This window comes from Hirundo rustica, chromosome 3 (assembly GCF_015227805.2).
Source record: "Hirundo rustica isolate bHirRus1 chromosome 3, bHirRus1.pri.v3, whole genome shotgun sequence".
Taxonomy (NCBI): domain Eukaryota; kingdom Metazoa; phylum Chordata; class Aves; order Passeriformes; family Hirundinidae; genus Hirundo; species Hirundo rustica.
Genome location: NC_053452.1, coordinates 16,860,584 through 16,878,631, shown reverse-complemented (window position 1 = coordinate 16,878,631; position 18,048 = coordinate 16,860,584). Strand labels below are relative to the sequence as shown.

Below are 18,048 nucleotides of genomic sequence, written 5' to 3'. Positions count from 1 at the left end.
CAAATAGGTGCCCTTAGCACCAGCTTTTCTAAACTCCTGGAGAAAAAACAATAAGAGGCCAAGGCCAGGAGCCACCCGAGCAGACAGACCTGTGCCATTTGGAACCATAAAGAGATGAGCAAACCACGTGAGGGACTCTCCCTAGTTTTGGGCTGGGCTTCCTGGGCAGAGTTAGAGTGTAACCTGTAATTACAAGGTACCATGTAATTACAGATGTTTTCACATTCTGGACATCCTGGACCTGTGGTTTAGAGGTGATTGGCCAGAATCCTCATGGCCATTCCTGATTCTGGGGTTTTAGCTTCCATCTCAGTTGGAGATATTTGCAGAACGTTGTTCTCTTGACTTCCATGTGTCTCTGCACCAAGTCCACTCACAGGACTACCTAAAATTAATCTGTATGACTAAAGGCATGGTCCAGAGGCTGCTTGAATTCTGACAGGCTGGGTGTTGTGAGCACTTCCCTGGGGAACCTTATCTTGACGTCTTCAGCAGGTGAGGGTTTCTTAATGGTTTTTATGCTCTGGACGATGTGCAAGACCTAGACCCAGTTTTGTGAGTCACTTTGGTTTTCCCTTTGGATGACTCCAAACAACATTTGGAGCTCTGATGAATTCTCTCTAGTTTGAATGTGCTTACTATATGTTTGTCTTCTTGTGAAATGAAAATAAGGATTTCTTGATTTGTTGTATTTTCCCTTAAAGGTAAACCCTGTTTTCCTACCAAAATGGTGAGATACCATTTTATTGCAACCTGTTGATTTTTAAGATGCATAGAAGTCCTCTTTCCTAAAACAGAGCTTGGCATAAAGGAGTCTTAATTAATTTATTTTATGTGAATTTAATTTTGGCCAGTTCCTTCTGCATCATCCAATAGGAACTTCCCCCTCAAACCTATAGGTCTTGGTTCTCTATGTTTCACCCAGGCATTGCACAAGTCTGATTGCCTAATCCCACTTCCCCCCATTGCTGCTGGCTCTGACCCGAGTCCCAAAGCAGGACATCTGAGAAATGCTAAGATCAGAGCTCCCCACATGCCAGTGGGGTTTGGCCATTAACCTTTTGTTTATGCCCTTGCTGTGCAGCAGAGGCAGTCCAGGTATTTCCTTGCTAAACAAAGGCAGGCGTTTAAACCCAGCAATCTGCTTTATGACTCTGGGCACCGTTACTGCACACACTGTTACACTCTTTTCTCTGCAGAGATTAATGCTGGCACCTTAAACATCCCTAATGCCTTATAGACAATCCATTAACATCAGTGTCTCCTAAGTGGCTAGCCATACCATTATTCATAAAATAGGGATCCTTTTCTAGTGCTACCGCTACCAATCCCTTGATTTCCTGAGCATGGAATCATGCCTATTATCAGCTGTGGGGTATTTTACACTGCTACATATTTTTTACTATATAATGAGCTATGTGTGTGTGAGTGACATGAAAAAAAAAAAACAAACCAAAAAAAGAATATTGCTATTCCACTTGCTGCAGTGTATGAGCTGATCTGGTTAGACATGAAATGCAGACAGAAATCCGCCTCACCTCTCAAGCTAATTTTAGTCTCTCCCTCTGTTCTCTGTGGCTGTGTGTGTATAAAATCACTGGCAGTCTGACAGCGTTTCAGTAACCTGTGCCACGCGCAGAGCGGGATGTACTCACCAACCATCTGCTTGCATGGCACGGGTTAACTGATCCTGTGGGATTGTGCTTACCTAAACAAAACCACTGCAGTGAGGGGAAAAACAATGAATGGGTGGAGATGATCAGCCCATGCATTCCAGCTAGTGCAGTCCAGGCAGCAATGACAGCCTGAAGGTTGCAGCAGCATCGGATTCAGCATTCCAAGTGCACCAATCTTACAGTCTGGAGTGATTTTACGTGGAGCTGTTCTTTATTTGCTGAGCCATGGCCAGTAACCAGGCCAGCCTGCAGGATGATCAGAGCAGGCACTGCAAGTTCTTATCCTATATGTTCTACCAGGCTGTGAGAGATCACAAGCCTGTGTGGATGCTGGAAGACATGAGAACTATGGAGTATTTCTACTGGGAGGAAAATGCCAGCCTACGAACCTACTCACCTTCAGAAGCCCTTCTCTATGCAGTGGTGCATAATCACCTGCCTTATGCTCAGTATCTGCTGTCTCATTTTCCAGAGGAGGCTCTCAAGGTGCCTGGGGAACACTTCTGCTATTGCCCATCCTCTGCTCCTCACTTGGCCATGGCGGTGACATATGACAGGAGAGATATCTTGGGACTGATCATCAAAATTGCACACAAGCTCCCCAGCTTGAACTCCTATATCAATAGGGCTGGCTGCTTTCATCTGGAAGATGGGAAAACACCCCTGCACCTTGCCTGTGAACTGCTGAGGTCAGAGACAGTCCTCATCCTCCTCGGGAATGGAGCATCTCCCAGGATAGAGGACAGTAAAGGGCTTACCCCGCTGGACGTCATCCTGGAGCAGATGTGGGACTCCAAAGTTAATGTCGCATCAAAGAAGCTCTGCCTCGACTACCTCTTGCTCTTCATGCCCAATCCACAGTTTAAGATGCGGAAAGTTCTGCAGGAGCATCCAGACCACTGGACAGCTTTGCTGGGAGAAGACAAATTCAACAGCCTGGTGGGGAACACACCTGCTTCTTTATATCTGCAAGCTATGCAAACTATTCTTCAGACTCTTCCCCCTTCCCACTTCCCTAAAAGCATCCAGGAACTACCTATACCTCAGGCACTAAAGCCCTTACCATCCTATGGCAAAAAACTACCAGCAAAAAATGTGGTAAATGTTTTTCCTTGACTTTATTCAATGGGTCTTGGATTTTCCAAGGCAACTTAGAGGAGCTGGTCATTCACCACCCTCTGCCTCTTAGTGTGATTTTAGTTCTTAACCTATTAGGCTATGCTGGAAAATCCAATATTTTGTGACAAGATTTTAAATGTCTTTTCTAACTGATTGCAGGCACAGCACTTTTAAAGGCAAAAGCCTTCCTTGTTTTCTGTTTTGTTGTGCATGTGAACGGTTAACTGTAGTTGAGACTGTGTTATGTTTGGTTTCTTAGTTGTCAGCTGGTATCAGTGTATCTGAATTCCCAATATGATAACTGTATCCTGTGTAATGCACCTGGGTTAAAAGGAGCTAGATACCCAGTGGGATTTTTAAATGGGGTCAATGCTAAAGGTCGGAGAAATACCATCCCCTACCAAGAAGGTTCAAACATCAGGTTTCCTTTCTAACTGTGCTCAAGCATCATTAGTAATAACCACAAATAAAGTACAAGGCTGATGCTGCAGGGATGCAGAGGCAGTTCCTGCAGGATAACTGATCCTACCGAGTTACTTTACAGCAGGTCATGGTGTGGAGGGCATGAGTTCAGAGAGGGGCAGTGCATGTATATTCCTGGGGGATAAAGATGCACAGAATAGCTAACAGAAAGCATCCAGTCTCACCTGGGAGTGAGGGGGTTAAAGGCAATCCCAGCCCTGATGCCTCTAGAGACTTGTGCATTGGGGAAGGAACCATTTCCCTGCTGTCCAGCAAACAAATGGCTATTGGAGCAGGGACAGTGGGAGCCCTGTCTTTCATAAGTGATATTATTTCTCCTTGATTTGTGTTTTAGAACATATCTGTACAGGAGATGTAACTCACTAACTTGATTTCCTGTGGGTCTCAAAGCCACAGGCATTTGTTAGTTATCCTAAACTGGAGTATGATGTTCTGCTGTTAAAAGCTGTTACTTGTTGTCGATTAGAGTATTTTTGCCACCTAGGTGCAGACAGAAATCCTTATCCTGGAAATTACAAAATATTCCCACTGACTGGGCACTGCAGGCAGGGTGAGTTTGCAGAAAGCAAGGCTGGGGGTGGGCAGCCTTCTGGGTAGCTCTGAACCATGCTGCCCGCTCTGCTTAAGGCACTGGTTCTGCTCTCCTGGCTGTTCTCAGCATCAACAGAGCAGTGGCAGAATCCCAGCTCCCTTTGGGGGACATCCCTTATTTTGGACATCAGTGTTCCCCCTCCTTGTAGGAGCAGCCCTCTGTTCTACTGAAGTAGTATAACTCACTTTCCTCATCTGCACTGGGCAGCAGTGAAGAACTCACTCTCCTTTTCAGCTGGATTTGGAGTCCAAGGCTGTGGGGAACAAACCACTTTCCACAGGCAGTAGCTGAGAAAGATGTGCAGTCAAATCCCAATTGCTTTGTGCAGAAAATGGCTTATGTCTCATCAGGCCAATTCCCTGCCTGTGCCAAGGAGGCCGTGCTGGACCTGCACCCTTCTTTCCGTCTGCACAGGGAGCACTTCCATTTAGTTTCCCTCTGCACGGGCTACCTCCTGCGTGCCAGGACACTGGCAATGCGGCCATGGCCAGGTGGAGATTACAGTGAGGCTGCAGAACATGCCACTCACAGCCACCTGGAACATCCTTCCTGAGACACTGGGATGCTCCTCCCAGCTATCTCTTCCCTCAGTTCCGGTGCCGTGGGAGGACCTCAGTTCCGGTGCCACCTGTGCTAAGCCAGGTGAATAAGCAAGCTTGCTTGTGCGGTGGAGAAAACCACCTTTGGGGGCTGGTCAGCCCAGCCCTAAGTGGCAAGGAGGCCATGAAGGGGTTAACCCTTCTCCTGAAATCCCATATCTCTGGTGTTGCAGTGTCCCTCCACCCCTTCCCCTGGGGACTTGAATGTCCTTCTCCATCCCTGTCTATCCCCCCTCGATGGGGAAGGCTACGAATGGGGAAATGCATGATCAGTGTTGGATGAGGGTTTTTGGGGGAAGTCTGCTTGCTGCAGACAGAGGCTGTCACAGCTTGGGAAGCAAAGCAGATCCCAAGGCAGATTTGCATTATAAGCGGTAGCTCAGCTGTTTCTGCCAAGCCCTCAGGCTCCTCAGCACTGGCACATACTCCCCCCAAAACCCAGAGCTGGATGCAGAGGACAGAGCAGGCTCTGGCTGCCCATGGCTGCCCAGAGTGACTGTGCAGAGCACGGCCCCTGTGGCACCTGGGAGTCCAGGGGAGCAGGATTGGGTTTGTCTCCAGCAGCACTGAGGTATCTCATCCGGATGTCGGTGGGTGAGAGGCAGAGGAGGCTGGTGGAGGATATTATTAGAATAGTAATTAGGACCTGGGAGCAGAGATCCCGAGAAAGGAGGAAATGGAAATAATCCAGTGTTTTTGCACTGGCTCAAAAACGTGAGTTTCAGTGCTGTGAAGAGATGCAGAAAAGACAGGAGGGAGGGCTGTTCATCTCACAAATCCAAGGAGGCAGGTAGGGACTGTTGGCATTAATGGAGAGCTTTTTCTATTAAGACAGGAGGCTGTACTCAGAGAGCCAGAGTAGCCCACTGTGAGTGTAAAATGATGCAGGGGTCTCTCGTTGGCTGCAATAGTTGTGGGTCAATGCAGAGGTCAGGAATCAAACACTTCAGGCTTTATGGGTGGATTTGTAGCAGACAGCAGGATGCTTGTGTGCATGCATTTGTCCATGTGGGAAGCTGTCCTCAATCCACCTGCCAAAAGAGAGGGTAGAAGATGAATTGCCTTGACCAGTTTCCTTCTGGGACATTCCTGTGATTGGTGCCTCAGCCTGGAAGAAAGCTGCTAGTCCACTGTTGGCCAGTATGTAAAAATTCCAGTATGTCCAGCCCAGAGTGTAACAGGCAGGTACCACACAGGAAAGATCACTCCACAGCCCTTTTTCCTGACTATTTTAGCAAGACATTGCTGACATTTCTCCTTTTCATGACTATTTTAGCAAGAGCTCAATCACCAGCTGGCCCTCAATCACATCAGGCCTCCCGTGTATAGTCCCCATGGGCCAAAGTTTGGTGACAACTCTTTCCATTGCCTGCAGCAATATGACTGCAGGATGGGCACTCCTGCTGGAATGGGGGAAATCTCCCTAGACCTTCTCCCTCCCCTTTTTGCTTATATTGTGGTGATCTGCCTGTTAGTTTGAAATCCCATTTGTCTTCCTGCTCAATTCAGTGACATTACGTCAGATATGGCCAAATCTACCTCAGCCCTATCTGTGTCGGTTTTTTCTCTCTATTCTTTCTGATCCAGGTCATTAGCAAAGTAAACAGACTTCCTGCAACCTGATGATCTTGAAAAATCCCTGTGCTTGCATGGCAAATATGTTGGTGACTTTTTTAATCAAAAAGGGTGCTGGGTGCTGGGTGGTGATGTTTATGTTCTGCATATCTGCTTACTGAGTAAGTGTTGCTCAGATCTGTATTTCTGAACTTGAGGAAAAGAATAAACACAAGAGAGAAACAGGGAGGGGTAAAGTCTTTTCTGATCTTTGGATTTAGTTTGGTTCTGCAGGTTACATCTCTTTAATTTCAGTTTTGAGGAGTAGCATTGTAAGGATCTGAATTGTCTGTATGTGTGAGCATTTGGGTTTGGTGAGAAGCACTTCAGTGAGCACAGTGGGGTGGTCTGAGTGGGTGAAAACACACAGGTGTGTGTGTGCACGTATGTGAGTGCCTGCCCTCTTGTCACACGTGTGAGTGTCTGGCCTCTTGTCACATGTGTCTGCCTGCCCTCTTGTCACTCAGGTGTGTCTGCTCTCTTGTCACACACACGTGTGTCTGCCGTCCCTCTGTCACACAGGTGTGTGTGCCCTCTTGTCATACATGTGTCTGCCTGTCTTCTTGTCGCATACGTGTGTCTGCCTGCTCTTTTGACACACGTCTGCCTGCCCTCTGTCACACACATGTCTGCCTTCCCTCTGTCACACACACGTGTGTCTGCATGCCCTCTGTCACACACATGTCTGCCTTCCCTCTGTCACACACGTGTGTCTGCCTTCCCTCTGTCACACACACGTGTGTCTGCCTGCCCTCTGTCACACACATGTCTGCCTGCCCTCTGTCACACACACGTGTGTCTGCCTGCCCTCTGTCACACACATGTCTGCCTTCCCTGTGTCACACACGTGTGTCTGCCTTCCCTCTGTCACACACGTGTGTCTGCCTTCCCTCTGTCACACACGTGTGTCTGCCTGCCCTCTGTCACACACGTGTGTCTGCCTGCCCTCTGTCACACACGTGTCTGCCTTCCCTCTGTCACACACATGTGTGTCTGCCTGCCCTCTGTCACACACATGTCTGCCTTCCCTGTGTCACACACGTGTGTCTGCCTTCCCTCTGTCACACACGTGTGTCTGCCTGCCCTCTGTCATACACATGTCTGCCTTCCCTGTGTCACACACGTGTGTCTGCCTTCCCTCTGTCACACACATGTCTGCCTTCCCTGTGTCACACACGTGTGTCTGCCTTCCCTCTGTCACACACGTCTGCCTTCCCTCTGTCACCCACGTGTGTCTGCCTTCCCTCTGTCACACACGTGTGTCTGCCTGCCCTCTGTCACACACATGTCTGCCTGCCCTCTGTCACACGTGTGTCTGCCTGCCCTGTGTCACACACGTGTGTCTGCCTTCCCTGTGTCACACACGTGTGTCTGCCTGCCCTGTGTCACACACGTCTGCCTGCCCTCTGTCACACACATGTCTGCCTGCCCTCTGTCACACACGTGTGTCTGCCTTCCCTCTGTCACACACGTGTGTCTGCCTGCCCTCTGTCACACACATGTCTGCCTGCCCTCTGTCACACACGTGTGTCTGCCTGCCCTCTGTCACACACGTCTGCCTGCCCTCTGTCACACACATGTCTGCCTGCCCTCTGTCACACACGTGTGTCTGCCTTCCCTCTGTCACACACATGTCTGCCTGCCCTCTGTCACACACGTGTGTCTGCCTTCCCTCTGTCACACACGTGTGTCTGCCTGCCCTCTGTCACACACATGTCTGCCTGCCCTCTGTCACACACGTGTGTCTGCCTTCCCTCTGTCACACACGTGTGTCTGCCTGCCCTCTGTCACACACATGTCTGCCTTCCCTCTGTCACACACGTGTGTCTGCCTTCCCTCTGTCACACACGTGTGTCTGCCTTCCCTCTGTCACACACGTGTGTCTGCCTGCCCTCTGTCACACACATGTCTGCCTGCCCTCTGTCACACACGTGTGTCTGCCTTCCCTCTGTCACACACATGTCTGCCTGCCCTCTGTCACACACGTGTGTCTGCCTTCCCTCTGTCACACACACGTGTGTCTGCCTGCCCTCTGTCACACACATGTCTGCCTTCCCTCTGTCACACACGTGTGTCTGCCTGCCCTCTGTCACACACGTGTGTCTGCCTGCCCTCTGTCACACACATGTCTGCCTTCCCTCTGTCACACACGCGTGTCTGCCTGCCCTCTCCTGGCAAACCCGTAACCGACTGACAGCTGCCCCCCACTGCACTCCTCGCACCAGCAGTGAGAGATTCCCTACAGAAGCAGCCTTTTCACGAGGTCAGTGTGTGTGTCCCAGGCCCTGTGCTGCTGACAGGTAAGGACATTTCTTCTCTTGTAAAGAGGTAGCAGGTTTGCTCTTGAAACAGGTGTTTTATCCCCAAACACGAAGCACAAGGGCTTCTGCTTGCCGGCAGCTACAATCATCCAGCAAAGGGTTTGCGATGCTGGCCATGCTCTATTCTAGAACACTTTTTTTTTTTTTTTTTTTTTTTTTTTTTTTTTTTTTTTTTTTAAATAAAATCTCTTAAACATATGTCTTTGTCTTTCTTTTTTTCTGGGCTGCCAGCAAAATTCAGCTGCCTATGACTTCCTAAACCTATGCTTCTGTCTATTTCTGCAGCATCATTAGCAGGAAGGGTAGGCCATATTCTGACCTCAATTACACCTCCCTACACCTGAGCTTACGCTTTTTAAGTTGGTTCCATCACTACTGATGTTTGTTGGTCTAAAGGAAAACAAACTGTTTCTGCATTTATGTTCTTCAAGGCTCCGTAACTCTGACTTCAGCATACAAATAAATGTGACACTTAATCCCTAAGAACATTTTTTACATTTTTTGTACTCTGAATGTATATAGATATATTTTTTCCATCTCTAAGATCAATGGCATTTCCCTGTTCCCAGTTCCCTTGGTTTTTCTGGAATCAGCATGGCAGTGACAGATGCTGTTCTTCACTTATTAAGACTGAATGTTGCCATGCCCAAATACAAATGAACATTTATTGTATGATACAACTTTCTTATAAAGCCACACTTTTGTAATTTTGGTTTCTCTTTTTTAGATGGGGAGAAATCTTCCCTATAATTGTGTTTGCACATTACTCACTGCATGATTGAAGATAAAAAGATTGCAACGTGCTGGAATAAACTATATATACATAGCCTGATATAATTAGGTACACTAGCTGTGAAAATCATTTAATCTGATTGAATTAATATAATAAACTTGCAATATAAAATTGATGTGTCTTTTATTAGCCAATTGGTCAAAACCACCCACGAGCAGCTGTTGCTTTTACTTTGGCTCGTCTTATTGTTTGATGACTTCAGTCTGTCTGCTGTCAAAAAATGTGATCTGAGGAAAATAATATTTCCCTTCACAGGCTTACAGTCGCTGACTGTGCTGTCAGAGGATGACCCCAAGTGATGAGGTGAACCCACACTTCATAGATCTGCTGAGAGGTGGTGATAAATCAGAAGGAGGGGCTCAACAGGGGTTGAATGGTAATTGGTTTCAGAGATTTTCATTTTTAGGTTTGAGTTCAGCTTCTGCAGCTGTTTTCCATGAACATAAGAGTGCTGGTAGCCTGCTTTCCTTCTCTGGTTTGTGCACCATCAACAAGCTCCTTTGCTTCCTCAGGTTTTTCTGTGTGCAGGAAGATGCCCTGGCAAGGCTTCCAGCACCAACCTCTCCTGTAGGCTCAACTGAAGGTCTTCAGGCGGTTGTGCACCTCTCACCCTCTGTGCTTTCCATGCTTTCCATGGGGTAAGGATCCACCAGATCCTCCTCTGCTCTAATAAAAGCAGCTACCCAAAGTGTTGCAGGTGATGGGTAGCTGGTTTGGATGATGAGGATGATGGTAATAATCATGGGGTGTAGACTCCAGCCCCAACTGTACCCACAGATCTCCTCAAGGCACACTAGTACATGCAAGCTATGACCAAAGGATAACTCCTTTGAGCCTGTGCTTGCGTAGTAAGTTACTGGTTTTATGGACGAATGCAGAGAGGGAAGTTTCACTGATCTCATTTAAAGAAGATCAAGACTATGTTCTTGCCTTTATAGCAGGAGATTTATTCGTAACTACTTCACCACAAGAATGTGGTCCCAAAAGATGTAGTTTTCTGGCTTACTCGCTTCCGTGTTTCCTGTGTTCGAGAAAGGGAATCTGATTCAGTTTCTCTCGTGCCCCGGCAGCTCTGCTGGGGCTGACCATTAGGGAGCCCCAGGCTGACGCATCCCTCGGAGCCAGTCTCATATAGGCATCAGATTTTTTACAACTGTAGTTAGTTGGAGCCCACACACCAGCAGGCAGCAAGACAGAGATTTAAATAGAGAAATTTAAAGGGTATATTCCCTTGTGTGGGAGGAAGCACTGTCACAAGCAGATGATGCATTGAGCGAAATCCTGCCCACGCCTCAGTTACTTGGGTGCACCTCGCTGAGTGAGTCACCCCAAAAGCAGCTGACAGGTTTGGCATGTCCCTCACTGTCCTGCGTCTGCCTGGCCAGCACAGCAGCCTTGCCTTGGGGGAGCATGCTCCGCCTTCTGCTGCACCGCCACTCTCAGCTGGTGACATGGATGGCCACCAGGTTCCAGTTCCCAAGATGCCTACCTTTGTCTCCAGCACTCTGGAAGTTGCTTTGAAGCCAAGAAGACAGATTTCTGCGACGGTGACTCCTAAGGAGTGCTTGATCTGGAAAATCAGTCATAATTTTCCTGTGTCAGCTCCAGCTCTAGTAAAATATGTGTGTATTTTGCTATGGATCTCCTGTGAAGGAGAAGTTTATTGCTGGTGGGAAGGCTTTTGGTGAATTTTGTGAGTTCGTAGAGATAAGAGAGCTGTGCTCTGTACACCAGCTCTGCTCACCCACGCAGATCCCCGTGGAGAACGGTGAGGAGGAGGAAGATTATGGCAGAGTTGTCAGACTCACACAAGAAAACCTGGGAGGAGGGAAAGGAAGAAAAGGGTTGGGAGAGGCAGCATGGCAAGACACCTTGTGGGAAGCAAATCCCACAGCTGAACAGAAATAGCGAAAATAGTCAGGAGAATCCCAAGCCACAGTACAAGCTATGAGAAACACAGAAACTACTCACTGCCACTTTCTATGGAGCTTGGCTTCAGGGTCACAGAGAATGTCAGGATGATAAAAAAGAGGCTGGCAAGCATTAGAAAAGAAAATAATCCCTAGAGCTGACTGGAAATTAGTGTTTCTATTCCACCAAAAATGACAATGTTGCAAAATACACTTCAGTTCTAATTCAAAATGAAAATTCAAAATGTCAAAAGCAGTTTTACAAAGAAGAAAACTGATCCATATCTATCATGATAATTCTTAAAGAATAGTAAAATTTTTATGAGGTAATACTTCACTTTTTATTTTTAACACTGTTAAAGCACTGGAAAACAATTGAAATATTATTAAAACAAAACAAAACAATTCTTTGGATAGGAGAAAGTCTTTGTTCAGATTTTCTTGTACCAGAATTTTTGTCAAAATGGGAACATAAAACCCACGGTGCTGGGTTTTATGGGAACATAAAAACCACGGTGCTCCCAGCATCATGACATATCTCCAGCACTGGCAATGGGAGAAGCCAGGTAAGCAGAGCACCTTTGCCTGGCTACTTTCAGCTATACATTTCCTACTTAATTCCCTCAGTTCTCACAGCTGTTGGGTTGGGGATATTGGAGACTATACCCTTGCCTAGTCCTTCGGAGTACTCATCTTTTGACCTAGTGTCCCAAATCTGTCTAGTTCTTTTCTGAGCCTGTTGGTACAGTCACATCCATGACTTCCTATGGCAGCATCCTCTCTGCACCCAAGCTCAGCTGCCACTTCTTTTTCCTGCTCAGTTTAGTGGGGTCCTTCAGGTGCCTCTCTGTGGTGTTTTGATACTTGGAAAACTCCAGCAGCACTGTGAACACAGCACTATCACTGCTCACTCCTTTCTCCAGCCACGAGCTATGTACTAAACAAAACTGGTTCCCACACCAATCTCCAGGACACCCCACTGCTGACTCTTCTTCACGCTTTGCCATTCTGTAACCAGCTTTCACTGCAGGAAATAACTCCTGTGATCCCATGACAGCTTCATTTCTTTAATAATCTTTGGTGTGGAACCTTCCCCACAAGTTTTTGAGAATCCAAATACATTAGGTTCACCAGAGCTCTCCTTTATCCTCTGTCCTTTTGAATAAGTACAAACAATTTATTTTTATTAAGGTAAAATTCGCAGTAAAATCTGTTTTGACGGGAGATGACAGAATTTAAAATCTTCATCCATTAGATGGACCTAAAGATTTTTATGGATTGTGCAAAATCTGCTTACAGAAGTATGGCCCATCATGTGATTCTTGGAACTGTCCTGTGCAGGACCAAGAGCTGGACTCGATGATTCTTGTGGGTCTCTTCCAACTCAGAATATTCTTTGGTTCTGTGATTCTGTAAAATACATTGCCTTGAGACTGTAGGGGAATTCCAGATGGTATTTCTTTAAAAGTGTCTTCTAATTTTGAGGCTTTGACTGAAGCTGAAAATGAGCAACTATAGGACAAAAATCTCTGTTCTTCTGCTGGAAGGTGTTAGGGAGAGACATTGTAAGCAGACTCTTCTTCTGAGTTTACAGACTGTAGTGAGATACTATTTTCAGCTGTGATGCATATATTTGCAGACACTAAACTTTTCACCAATAGAGGTGATCGCTTGATCAAATGTTTTGGGTTTTTTTTCCTCATGGGACTCCTCCCGTGGGTAGAACCTAGTTTCTCTGATAGATACAGGCTTTGGCTTACTTCTGTACCAGCCTGCAGAGCCCAGCATGGTGACAGACAGAGATAAAATTACATTCCATGTATAGTTTGGGATTTCATGAAAGGAAAGCCAAAATGATAGGAAGAAAGAGCTCTGCCTAAATTAGGTTTCTGCTTAGAGGTGTGTTCCCTAAACACTCAGAAATTCACATGCTTACTTAGGCTCACTCAGATCTGGTGAACTTCAGGAAAGTGTAAGGTATGACAAGTAACCCAAATTTGGGATCAGGGATGTGAGAGTAGCTTTCCCACAGAATTATCCAGCTCTCCTTTTGCAGAATTAACAGATTCTAGCAGCAGATTGGTGCTTTGTGTTCTCTGGAAAACATGAACCATGTTTCACAATATCTCAGTTCTGCCCTGACACATATGATGATCATCCCCTCATTTAAAAAAAAATCACTAAAATGACAAAGTTCAAACCTAGACTTGTCCATGCCCCTTCTTTTTCCCCTTTTGAAGATATTTAGATCTGGGGAGCCCCCTCCATCATGGCCTGGGCTTTTGCCCCCACTGCCTTGGAGGAGATGAGCACACAAATTTCAAGCTGTAAAATGACTGCCCATGATACACAGTATGAGCATGAACGCACATGCAAGCACCATAGCTGATGTAAAAGAAGAGGCCCTTCATGAGTCTTACCTATTTTTGGAGTGGAAAGTCCCTGCCTCAGCCAGGCAGGAGTCCATGACCAACATCCCAGTTGCTTACTGGTGCCAGCCTGACAGGTTTTGCCCAGCTACCTGTCAGTGCAACTCCTCTAAGATTCAAGCAGGCTACTTTTTTCCTTTAGGATCAGGTCAGACTTTAAACAGGCAACTTCAGCTTTACTTTTTAGTAGTTACAGCTTTTACTCCACAGGGACCTTTATACCATCCTCAGTCGAATCTAGAAACTATTCATCCTGGCAGAGCTGTTAATGAATATGCTGTCACCAACTAAAAGGAAGAAAAAAATAATTTAAAATGAAATCTCTGTGTTTAAGTTCTACAAAGTTCTACATTTTAAATGCTTTAAGTGGTGGGGGTTTTTTGTTTTGTTTGGGGGGGGGGGGTTTGGTTTTTTTTTGTTTTGTTTTGTTTTTTTGTTTTGCTTTGTTTTGTTTGGGGTTTTTTTGGGGGGGTTTTTTGCTTTGTTTTGTTTTGTTTTTTCCTTCTTCTTTCATTCCTGCAGTGTTGCCTGAAAAGCCAGTTTTGCTTGGCTATTGTTGGCTTCACTGCCTGGCTCCCTGTGTTTTGACAGTCAGTCCTCAAATCACCACAACTTTGAAGTGGATCCATCTTCCAAAGGTACACCTTTTCTTCCTCCTCTCCTCAGCATCATAGCATATGAGCCCTGTGGGGCTTTTGAACTCAAATAGCACCGTTTATTAGGAGACAAAATAGAGATGGTAACTCATAAAATAAGGAAACTCAGCTGGGCAGGGCCGGATAGGATTAAAATAGGAGCTGTCAGCAGCCATCCCTTCTCTCAGGTGCGTCATGGCTTGTTGGCTGCCTGAGCTGCAGAGAAGTAAACCAGCTCCTTACACCTGTGCAGGTGCCGCCAGTGATCATTTCCGCACAGCCCCGTTGTCTTGCTTTGGGTTGTTTGTTCGTTCGTTTGTTTTAATTTATTTTTTGACGACTTTTTTTACTTTCCACCCCGGCGGATCCTGCTCGGGCGCCGGCCGGGCCTGGGCCTGGGCCGCCAATGGCCGCCAGGTGGCGCCACGTCCCTTCGGCTGCTCCGTGAGGGCCGCGAGCCCCCGCCGAGGCCCTGAGGGAGCCGCGGGCCGTGAGGGTGCTGCAAAACGGGGAATAGGCGCAATTTTCCTTAAGAAAGTACGTTCTTTGGTGTTTGATCTTCGTATGCTTTCCAGCCTAATCAGCAGGAAAGGAGATTTTCGAAACAGCAGCTAACGAGCAATCCCGGAGTGGTGTCCAGGTTTTAGAAAGACAGATTACTGTTTGGTGGAGTTTCCTTGTCAAGGTTTAGGGCTCCAGGTGTTTCGCAGGTTAACCTTCCCCCGGGGGAGGTTAGCAAAGCTTAGGGAGAAGGATGTGTGGCTGATAGTGGACACAGAGAATGCAGAATTTATGGGCCACAAGGACATTTGGCAGGAGCCCAAAGATAAGGAAGAAAGTAATAAAGACAACTCAGCAGTTGTACTGTCTCAGCTCCAGTTGGGTAAAAGGTAATTCTGGCAGACCGAGACAGTGGCCACCAACTCACTGCCACAGACCCGAGAAACCCACTGACCCAAAAGAAGAGAAAGCTTCTCTAGCAGGAGAAGCAAGAGAATCATTAATAAGCAGAAGGCAGAGCACTAATTAACAAGAGAGCTATGTAACTTGTAGCTGTGCTGGCTTGAAGGCAAAACCAGCGAGAGACTCCAAGTCAGAAAAAACAATTTAATAGGAGAGGAAAAAAAAAGTAAAATAAAATAAAACACATGCAATGGTACAAAAGATCACTGACAGAGTCAGAATACAACCTGAAACCGTGGTGGTGGCAGTCCAGATGAAGTGGTCTTGTTGAAGCAGTGTTCTTGCAGAAAGGTCTGGTAGCTCTTGTCCTCTGGGAATCCAGTGGGTAAGGCTGCCTGCGCTGTCCCAAGGCCCCGATTATATCCAGGTGGGAATGCTTGGCTCCTCCCCCTGGGCGGAGCATCTCACAATGGACTGATATCATTTTATCAGTTTTGCAATGGGTCCTTGATTGCCTATTAAACAGAGATAGCTCCTGGGGAGAGTTATCTATGAGTCATGCAGGACGGTATTGATGGGCCATTAACAGAAGATAGTCTGGAGGGAGGGGGCACGGGAAACAGTGGTGCACAACAACATTTCATGTAGATGGTGATAGAATACATACTTTGGGCACATTTTACATTGTAACCTAGGACATAATCCACCCCTTATTCTATGACCATCTACATCATACCTAAATTAATACATTCTTACAGCTAGATAGATAAATATACACATATACAGAATGAAACCCTACACTCAGTTCTCACTTAAAATTAGGTCTCCCTGTGGTACACAACGGGTTTCCCCATCTTTCTGCATTACCCACCAAGTGGAACCAGGTCCTTGAGCAAAAACAATCCCACGGATGGGTCTGCCTTTGCTTGATGTGGGATTAATCCAAACAGTTTTTCCTAAGATGCCTTTCATGTGTACCACAGGGACTTTATCTCCATCCACTGTGTGCAAGGGTTCAGACTGGGCAGGACCAGCTCGATTGATTGACCCTCGAGTGTTGACCATCCAGGTGGCCTTTGCTAAGTTCAGTTCCCAATTTTTGAAAGTCCCCCCACCGAGCGCCTTCAGGGTAGTCTTAAGTAACCCATTGCACCGTTCAACTTTCCCGGCAGCTGGTGCATGATAAGGGATGTGATATATCCATTCAATGCCATGTTCTCTAGCCCAGGTGTTTATAAGGCCGTTCTTGAAATGGGTCCCATTGTCTGACTCGATTCTCTCAGGAGTGCCATGTCTCCACAAGACCTGCTTTTCAAGGCCTAAGATAGTATTCTGAGCAGTAGCATGAGGTACAGGGTAGGTCTCTAACCATCCAGTGGTGGCTTCCACCATAGTTAGCACATAGCGCTTGCCTTGGCGGGTTTGGGGAAGGGTGATGTAGTCAATCTGCCAGGCCTCCCCATACCTGTACTTCAACCATCGTCCACCGTACCACAGAGGCTTTACCCGCTTGGCCTGTTTGATTGCAGCGCAGGTCTCACAGTTGTGGATGACCTGTGAGATGTTGTCCATAGTAAGGTCCACCCCTCGGTCACGGGCTCATCGGTATGTTGCATCTCTCCCCTGATGACCAGACGCATCATGGGCCCAACGGGCTAAGAATACTTCTCCCTTGTGTTGCCAGTCTAGATCCACCTGTGATACTCTCACCTTGGCGGCTTTGTCCACTTGCTCGTTGTTGTGATGCTCTTCATTAGCTTGACTCTTGGACACATGTGCGTCCACGTGTCGAACCTTCACGGTCAGCTTCTCTACTCGGGCGGCGATGTCTTGCCAAATCTCAGCAGCCCAGATGGGTTTCCCTCTGCGCTGCCAATTGGCCTTTTTCCAGCGGTTCAGCCATCCCCACAGAGCATTAGCTACCATCCACGAGTCAGTGTAGAGATAGAGTCTTGGCCACTTCTCTCGTTCGGCAATATCTAAAGCTAGCTGGATGGCTTTAAGTTCTGCAACCTGACTTGATCCACCTTGTCCTTCAGTAGCTTGTGCAACTCGTCGTGTGGGGCTCCATACTGCAGCCTTCCATTTCCGGTTAGCGCCTACAATTCGGCAGGAACCGTCAGTGAAAAGGGCATATTGTCTTTCAGTCTCCGGTAGCTCGTTATACGGTGGGGCTTCCTCGGCACGTGTCACTTGTTCTTCCTCTTCTTCAAAAGATAATCCAAAAGTCTCACCTTCAGGCCAGTTAGTTATAATTTCTAGAATCCCAGGGCGATTCGGGTTTCCAATACGGGCGCGCTGTGTGATGAGGGCAATCCATTTGCTCCATGTGGTGTCAGTGGCATGATGCGTGGAGGGAACCTTTCCCTTGAACATCCATCCCAGCACTGGTAGTCGAGGTGCCAAAAGCAGCTGCGTTTCAGTGCCAATTACTTCTGAGGCAGCTTGAAGTCCTTCATAGGCGGCTAAGATTTCCTTCACTGTGGGAGTGTAGTTGGCTTCAGATCCTCTGTAGCTTCGGCTCCAGAATCCCAGTGGTCGGCCCCGAGTCTCCCCAGGCACCTTCTGCCAAAGACTCCAAGACAGGCCATTGTTCCCGGCTGCTGAGTACAGCACGTTCTTCACATCTGGTCCCGTCCTCACTGGGCCAAGGGCTACTGCATGAGCGATCTCCTGCTTGATCTGGGCAAAGGCTTGCTGCTGTTCAGGGCCCCAGTGGAAATCGTTCTTCTTGCGGGTGACCAGGTAGAGAGGGCTCACAATCTGGCTGTACTCAGGAATGTGCATCCTCCAGAAACCTATGGCGCCTAGGAAAGCTTGTGTCTCCTTCTTGCTGGTCGGTGGGGACATGGCGATGATCTTATTGATGACCTCAGTGGGAATCTGCCGCCGTCCATCTTGCCACTTTACTCCCAGGAACTGGATTTCTTGGGCCGGTCCCTTCACTTTACTTCGCTTAATGGCAAAACCAGCT

The 18,048-nt window shown here is 47.3% G+C and overlaps 1 protein-coding gene across 1 annotated transcript in view; it reads left to right on the top strand.

Annotated features, from left to right (window-relative positions):
* Window positions 1-1,686: 1,686 nt before the first annotated feature.
* Window positions 1,687-18,048, top strand: part of LOC120750002 (ankyrin repeat domain-containing protein 9-like) — a 32,851-nt gene continuing 16,489 nt past the window's right edge. Inside the window, exon 1 of the mRNA XM_040058113.2 lies at window positions 1,687-2,774. Within this exon, the coding sequence (XP_039914047.1) occupies window positions 1,902-2,774 (873 nt within the window). The 5' untranslated portion in view covers window positions 1,687-1,901. The remainder of the gene's footprint in view (window positions 2,775-18,048) is intronic.